This window comes from Arvicanthis niloticus, chromosome 1 (genome assembly GCF_011762505.2).
Source record: "Arvicanthis niloticus isolate mArvNil1 chromosome 1, mArvNil1.pat.X, whole genome shotgun sequence".
Taxonomy (NCBI): domain Eukaryota; kingdom Metazoa; phylum Chordata; class Mammalia; order Rodentia; family Muridae; genus Arvicanthis; species Arvicanthis niloticus.
In genome coordinates, this window is record NC_047658.1 from 76,040,564 (window position 1) to 76,049,307 (window position 8,744).

Here is an 8,744-nt window from a genome sequence, read left to right on the forward strand (position 1 = left end):
TAGTTAGCTGGAATTGGGCCATTTGAGGTTCCAGATTTCCAAGTGTGGGTCCTCAGGACTAGCTTTGTAGCAAAGACAGATGACCAATGGGATCCTAAGTCCACCATGTAAAGAGCTTTCCTTTTAACCCTGGGAAGTGCAGCCCCAATTTAAGTCATTGCAAGTGTCAATCATGGTTAGGATAATCTGACAGTTAGAATGTCAGTGTGCAAGGCAGGGGCATTAAAATGTCAGTCTGTTTGATATTCTTTTGGAAATCATAAATGTTAGTAGGCAATGAAGAATGGGGGTGTGTCTGCTCACAAATATCATCCATATCTTGTCTTCTATAGCAAACTTACAAGATGTAGAAAATAAATTTGATTTCATTCACAAAAATGATATTTTAGATCTGTTGGATGCATAGCCGTAAACTAAATTCTTCTGATAAATGTATCATCTCTAAAAACAAATATGAAACCAGAGCCACAGAATACAACCATATTTTAGAAGTGCCATAGTTAAGTTACAGCTGAGTGTTGTCATTTCCTTTTGAGAATCATTAAGTTAAAAACAAATTAAACCCATGGGTAATTAAAAATATTTTACCCTTACACTTGTATATAATCACAGGCATAGTTTATTTCTCTGTCTCAGAAGGTATTTGTAAATTCTCTGTCCCACTAGATTGTCAGTAAAATTTTTCAAAATAAATGAAGTAATTGACTTGCAATTTTAAGGGAAGCAAGTTATTTTGGGTTGTATCCCAAATGATCAAAACTCACTCAATAGTGCCTTTGCTGTGCAGTAACAATTCCTTGGAGCCCCTCTTGGGTGTTGTGGTAGATGTGTCACTGGCTTAGACACCTGGCTTTTCAAGATACTGGTATACTTAAATTTCCTGTTACAGAAGTAACTATTTGTTTTGAGGAAAGGGTAGATGATTCATACATTTTTTTGCTATTTTTTAGAGTTTGAATAGTACTCAGTGTCTTTATTAACATTTACAAACACAGGAATCCAGTGTGGTGTGTATGTTCTCCTTTGAACAGGTAGGAAACAGGAAGTTAGAAGTACTTGTCATTTGCCTGTTTCCATGCACTAGGGGAGGTATAAATATGTCCTCAGTTTGTGTGGCTTTTCACTTCATTATATTTCTGCATATAGCTTTTTTTTTTTTTTTTAAACAGGAAGCCACATCTAACCTTGAAACATTTATATCTTTCATACATTTGTTTTTTTTTTTTTTAAAGAAAGTTTGTCTCTGGTATTGTTCTTTCTCTAGAAGCTGTAATCAGGGAATTGTGACTCATAGTACCAGAAAATTTTGGCCTAATTCAACTTGGTAAATTTGAATCCAGCCACTAGTGTGTGTGTGTGTGTGTGTGTGTGTGTGCACGCGTGCGTGCGTGCGTGCTTGTGTGTGTGTGTGTTTGTATTGCCGATACCTATATATGTATTGTTTCTTAGATAGAAATTTTAAAAGAAAAAGCAAATAATCCTATGGAATCCGTTGGTCTTTAGAGTTGTGGAAATGGGTGAATAGGAGTAACATTCTTTCTATCCTTGTTCATGCTTTTGAACAGAGGCCCATTAATCTTATGCTAATTGCTCTTTCATTATAATTTGCTAATTTTTTGCCTCTTCCTATTCATTCCGGACCCCTCTACCTCTGTCACCCTATGCCAGATGCATATCCTTTTCTTTCCTGACTGTTGTGTTTTAGACTGGTGATACAATATTTTGCCTAATGCAAGCTCCTAGATGTCTCTGCTTATTTATTTGATGCTGAGGCATGGCAATACATAGACTCTTAACACTTTTTACAATTCCATACGTATAAAAGGAGTGGAGAAGATTCACATGACATTTTGTAAAATGTCTAGTAAATTTATACCACAGTGATAATAAAAAGTTGTGATGAGCCTTTCTGTTTTCAACATAGATAACATTCAGCTCTTGGAAATGATTTTTTTATAACTAAGAAATTGGATATTCCGGGATGTCATTAAATAAAAGGCATCCATGTTAGGTCTATTGTTATTAGCAAGACAATGACACAAAAGGAGGCTGCATTTACTGGAGAAGAGGAAAATGGGCCAGAGGCATGTTTGTGATGGGTATGGGAACACTAAGAGTCAGCCCTGGCATAAATACTGAAGTTAGTCACAGTTTGTGCTATTAAAATTAATGTGATTATGGACTACTCATGTATATATTTCCTATACATATCTGGAATCAACTTGTTTTTATCACTCACAAATAGAAACCTCATAGTTGAATCATAAAGTAATTGATTTCCTATCATAATATCTTTTGGAATTTTAAAAGAAAATTTACAAAGTATCCTATGACTAAGATAAAATTATAAGACTATATTTAGGTACATATACTAACTACAGGGTCATTACAGTCAGTGACTCTCCTCTGGTTCTGGTTTCAGTAGGCACCCTTGAGTGAATGGAGACTGAAAATGACACCATGGTGACAGAATTCATTATTTTGGGACTAACAGATAGTGCTACACTACGTGCTATCTTATTTGTGTTCTTTCTACCAGTTTATATAGTGACTGTAGTGGGAAATATCAGTATAATCCTCCTAATTCGGAGCAGCCCACAGCTTCACACCCCCATGTACCTGTTCCTCAGCCATCTAGCCTTTGTGGACATTGGCTACTCCACATCGGTCACACCTATCATGCTCATCAGTTTCTTAAGAGAAGAAACTACTATCCCTCTCGCTGGCTGTGCAGCCCAGCTTGGCTCGGATGTAGCTTTTGGAACTACAGAGTGCTTCCTGCTGGCTACCATGGCTTATGACCGCTATGTGGCCATCTGCTCACCCCTGCTCTACTCCACTCAAATGTCCCCATCAGTCTGCTGCTTCCTGCTGGGTGCATCATACTTAGGTGGATGCATGAATGCTTCCTCTTTCACAGGCTGTTTTGTGAACCTAAACTTCTGTGGCCCAAACAAAGTCAACCATTTTTTCTGTGACCTCTTCCCACTTGTGAAACTGTCTTGTGGCCATGCTTACATTGCTGAAATATCTCCATCCATCTCTTCTGCCTCCGTCCTTGTGAGCACGCTCTCTACCATCATTGTGTCTTACATTTACATCCTGCACTCAATCCTAAGGATGCGCTCTGCTGAGGGAAGGAACAAGGCTTTTTCCACCTGTACGTCCCACCTCACTGCAGTCATTTTGTTTTATGGGACAGTTCTGTTTGTGTATGTGATGCCTAAGTCTAGCTATTCAGCTGACCAAGTCAAAGTAGCCTCTGTGGTTTATACAGTGGTGATCCCCATGTTGAACCCTCTCATCTATAGTCTGAGGAACAAAGAGGTGAAGGAGGCTATGAAAAAAATAATGGCCAGAACACATTGGTTCCCTTGAAGTAAATCAGAAAAAAAAACCCCATGGTTAATAAAATCAGTAATTTGAGGAACACTGGTGCTTGACATTTTCATGTTATTTATCCTAAACACTTACATAGCAAGAAGCTCCTATAAATACAGAAATTTGACCTCTTCCTACTTGTGAAACTCTCTTGTGGCCTTGCTTATATTGTTGAAATATCTACATTCATTTTTTTTGCATTTTTTTCTGTTTTTGTCTACAGTTTATATGGTGACTTAGTGGGAAATATCAGTATAATCCTCTTAATTAGAAGCAGCCCACAGCTTCCCACTCCCACGTACCTGTTCCGCAGCCATCTAGCTTTTGTGGGCATTGTCGACTCCACATCGGTCACACCAATCATGGTCATTCATTTCTTAAGAGAAAAAAAAAACACCACCTGATTATACTCTCTGATTGATGCCCTCACTGGCTGTTTCTATCCATTTAAAGTTAAAAAGTGCCATCTACACTAGTATCTGCTGCATTCAAATGAAATATGGACTTTTTAAAAGGTAAGAATACTTCATAGGCTAGTTTATAACTTTGAATATTCCTTATTGGCCAATTTTGCAATATTATTTAAACAGACATACTTTAAAGATCAAATGTCTTTCAATCTTCTATTTAAAATAACATTTGGGAATGAAATTTCCAGTAGACACATAACAAATTGTATATCTGACAAGTTAGGGATTCATTACCCTCTAGAGGTTTTTCCCTTACTTGATAAATGACTTTTAACTTCAGGAAACAGTGAGGATCATGTCTCAGAAAAAATTCTTTGTTTTTCTTTAATTTGATTCAGAATGAAAAAGACATGATTCTTTCATTTTACCATTACAAGATCTAAATTGGATAACAGAGGAAATTAAATGAATCTTAGTCTAGATCTGATAACTGAGGTCTCCATACATAGGTATTAGAGTAGATTTGGGTACAGACTTTGCTCTAGAGGATGATAATAGGGTGACAAAACTGCCCTTTGAACACTAGCAAGTAGACAGGAAATTATGGCTCAATCAGAGAACACCCTGACCACTCACTTTTCTAACCTCCTAATCACTGCTTACCCAACTCATGATCAGTATCTGGGTTGCATTTTCTCCCTATAGCTCTTTTAACATTGATTTCTGATTAATATTTTCAGTGAATGAATTTATATGAACACATTTGTAATGCTGGAAAAACCCTGAGAAAATCATGAAAAAACCATTTCACAAGCTGACTTCTTGTTCTTGGATCCTTCATTAGGCAGACTGAGCAGATGTCCTTGTCTGCTGGTAGCAGATCTCTCTGTTTATGGTTCTGAAATTTGTTCATTTACATCTCTCTGCTTCTATCATAATGGGCACAAGCTTTCCCCAATGCAATACTTTTAGGGCAAACACCTGCACAGACATGTGGCCCGGGTACTCCAGGGTTTGACTCTGGGAAAAAGATTGTTTCAACATTATGGTGGGAGTCTGAACTCTGCTGCCTGAAGATTTTTATTTTCTGGCCATCCTCATCTTTCCTTCCATTTGGCTCTTCAGTAAGGTAAAAATAAGTCTGTCCCCAAATGAAATCTTCCTTAGAGGACAAACTTCATTGGTCTTTTCTCCAAGACTGTCAAACCCATTTACCTTATTGAATTGTCTGTATCTTTTCTTAATATTCCTGTTTCATCTCCTTTCTTAATACATATCACCTCTTTGTAAATTGTTATCTTTTTTCATTGTTGTAACCAAGCACCTGACAGAAACAACTTAAGGGAGGAAAGATATCTTTTGGTTCACAGTTCCATCATTATGGGAAATCATAGACCCTGGGGTGTCTGGCCTGTGACATCAAGATCTTATCCAATATGGTAAGGCAGGAAGCAGAGAGCTTGGGGCACAAGTATAACCTAATATCACCTTTAAGGCATGCCCCTATTAATAGGCCACATACCCAAGGATTTCATAATCTTTTTCCAACATACAATCCTACTAGCCAGAGAGTAAGTATTAAAACATATAAATTGAGAACATGGGAGAAGATGAGTCATGACATCTTACTTACAGACTATAATAGGCATGGTACTCTCATAGACATAGATGGACCTTACTGCATGCCCTTCTAAATGGTCAGTCTACTTCTTTTTCCTTCATTCATTCTTTTTCCTTTTTGAATTTATTTAGCATAGATAAATATGCTAAGTGACATATTTATCTGAATCTTTTTTTTGTTTGGAAGTTTAACTGTTCCCTTACTGATTCATACAGAGATATCTCTCATGTGTTTGAATACTAAAGAATTCAGGTTTAACTCATTCAGCTGTAAAGAGTGTGGGTAAAGGGTGTTGGTAGAACGCTCATTGGTATAGTCCTTTTGGGGGATGAGGTAGATTCATGTTCTGCTCTCTTGTTCTGAGTAAATATGAAAGAACAAGGTATTACCTGTACAAACAGAATAACAGATGCCATAAAAAGCAATTTGTATGGATGATCACATGGCTTCATATTTGGTTTGTTTTGGTTTGGTGCTGGAGACTGTGCTCAAGGTTTGTGGATGCTAGATAATCATGCTACTACAACCAACTCCCAACACTGTTTTTATACCCTGAGGTCTAGAATTTCATTGTTACCTTGTACCACAGGGCAGATATTCAGGCTTTCTTCCTCCAAACTATGACTTTACCCATTACCTTACCATATAACCCAAAGCAGCTGAAAGTGCTGAAGGTGTGCATGCTTCCACGAGAAAGGCAATGAAGGGCTAGGGTGCATTTTGGAAATGAATTGTATCTTTCTAAAATATATATGGAGAACTTCTAATTCCCAGGGTCATTGAATGTGACTTTACTTAGAAACAAATTCATTGCAGATATAATTTTTTAGGAGGATAACCTACTAGAATAAATTGGGCTCTAGTAGACTATGACAAGGGAACTGGTGCAAAGGGGAATTTTTGGATGCACATACAATAAAAGGCAAAACACCATTAAAAAGATGACACAGATCTGGATGCTGCTGCAATATGCCAATGAATGCCAAAAATAACCTTAAATGTGAAAAAGACAGGGGAGGAGCATGGAACACATTCTCCTTCAGAACTATGAGAGAAAATATGCACTGACAATGCCTTGATCTTGGACTCCAAGCCTCCAGAACTGTAACACATGCATCTATATTGCTTAAGACATTTAGCTTATGACATTTGGCTAGAGTAGTGCTAGCAAGCAAATACAAGTGTGTGTTTAGTTTGCTCTTAAGTTTTGCTATATGGTAATTTATTCCTGGAAGAGTAGGGAATGGAGGCTTGTAGAGTACCAGGAACACATGTTAATAGATGCCTTCTTAAAACAAGAAAAGACAAAATAAAAAGTATCAGTAAATAAAAAGAATTTCACCCAAATAGGCTGAGTCGATAAATAAGAACCAATGATAATGATTCTACTCTCATTGAGAACAATCCAAAATTCTCATAACTCTCTCTCTCTCTCTCTCTCTCTCTCTCTCTCTCTCTCTCTCTCTCTCTCTCTCTCTCTGTCTCTCTGTCTCTCCCTCTCTCTGTGTGTGTGGGTATGTGTCTGTGTGTGGGTGTAGTCTCCAGTTATTATTTAAAAGATTCCTAGTTACAAGACATGGATTTAAACTTGGAAAGATTTTAAAATTTCACCTGTGTTTCTTTTAAAAATTTCCTTGTCTATATATTTCATTAAAGTTTCCCTCCCCTGAAATGGACTGGAACTTAGAAACCATAAAATTTCTCAAGTTTCTGAAAGTACAGCAGTGAGTTGATGCTTACATGTCTAAGGGAAAGAGGTCAATTTGTGATGTTCACAAAAATCAATGTATATTGTAATTGGTGTGACAGTTATAGGATTATATGTACTAGTAAATAATTCATCAGCCTTGTGTTCAAATTTGTATACATATATATATATATATAATCATTTCAGTAAAGCTTTGTGCAAGAGAGCTGTTTGTTTTCTCATTTTAACCTGACTATATAAGCTTTTTGACAATGATGTTACATATTCATCCACACAAGCCATATAAACCAACTACTGACTATTTCTCAAGACTCCTATCTACTCTTTCTTAAACCCCACCTACTTTACTGTATATGCATACAATGTATACACACACTGAATTCTTCACTTAGGTTTCATTTCTCAGAATCAGCTTTACTTTTCTCTCTTTTCCTCACTTTTCATTCTTCTCTTCCTCTCTTTCTTCCTTCTTTTCTTCTTTCTATTTTTTGTTTCTGTTTCTTTTACTGTTTCTCTCTGTGTGTCTCTGTCTCTCTGTATCTGCATCTGCAATGCTTGAATTATTTTCATTTTGCCATACCTTTGCATGCCTTGTCATGTTGTAATTATCTAATAATGGACAATGAAGATAAACAATACAGAAAGGACATAAGCATATCTTCCTCTAAAATCTATTTTATTTTGTAGCCCAAGAAATTGAAACATCTAGTTAATCCCTTTGAATAAATGAGAATGCTGTGCCCAAGTAGGTCAGTCACACAGGAAAGCAGCTGATATCTCCTTATGTACACTTTAACACTTAAATTTTAAACACTTTTCAAACAACTGCCAGTAGCAAGGAAGTTTTGACTATTGTTTGCAGTTGAAAACCATGTCCCCCTAGATTAAAATAAAGTCTTCCTGAACTAAAGGTATCCCAAATAAAAGATTATGGCATTATAGGTTCACTTTCTCCTCATTGACTTAAAATTATAAAACTCTGATAAATGAAGTACAAAAGCTAAAATCTGTACTCAGATTTTCAGCTTATTTTTTGTCCATCCAGTTGCTGTGCATTTTGAAAAACTCAAATTTCTTAATAAAAAATGACTCTGAAAATTTCAAAGTCAATTCTCTAGTTTCTTGCACTTTTAAATCACACTCTTAGAATTTTTACCTTCAATACATTCTATGACATATGAACATAACTTCATTTACACAGCCTGGCACACTACCATAAGGTTCAAGAACCTATGTTCTTGATAAGTCTACATAATTCTTACAAACTTAGAAAGGCCTCACTTGCACAAATGACAAAAACTCCATCAGAAAAAAATTCTATAGCGATAAACACTTTCAGAAAAAGTAACAGAATATAAAATTAGCACTCAAAAATCAGTAGGCTTCCTATAGACAAATGACAGATGGATTGGTATAGAAATCAGAGAAATACTATTACCAATGATCTCAAAAGCATATAGCTTAGGGTAATTCTAATGAAACAAGTGAAAAACCTATATAATAAGTATTTCAAGACACTGAAAAATTCAACAAAATCAGAAGGTGCAAAGATCTTTCATGCTCATGGATTTGGATGTAGGGGAGGTAATGCAGAAAGTGCAGCTAACCATAAGGGCCATATGGA

The 8,744-nt window shown here is 36.3% G+C and overlaps 1 protein-coding gene across 1 annotated transcript; it reads left to right on the forward strand.

Moving 5' to 3' along the window:
• The first annotated feature begins 666 nt into the window (after positions 1 to 666).
• On the forward strand, positions 667 to 7,325 carry LOC117721815 (olfactory receptor 5P4). The gene is made up of 2 exons (XM_076940384.1): positions 667 to 1,031; positions 2,423 to 7,325. The coding sequence occupies exon 2, from the start codon at positions 2,440 to 2,442 to the stop codon at positions 3,376 to 3,378; it is 939 nt and encodes a 312-aa protein (XP_076796499.1). The 5' UTR covers positions 667 to 1,031; positions 2,423 to 2,439; the 3' UTR covers positions 3,379 to 7,325.
• The last annotated feature ends 1,419 nt before the right edge of the window (positions 7,326 to 8,744 follow it).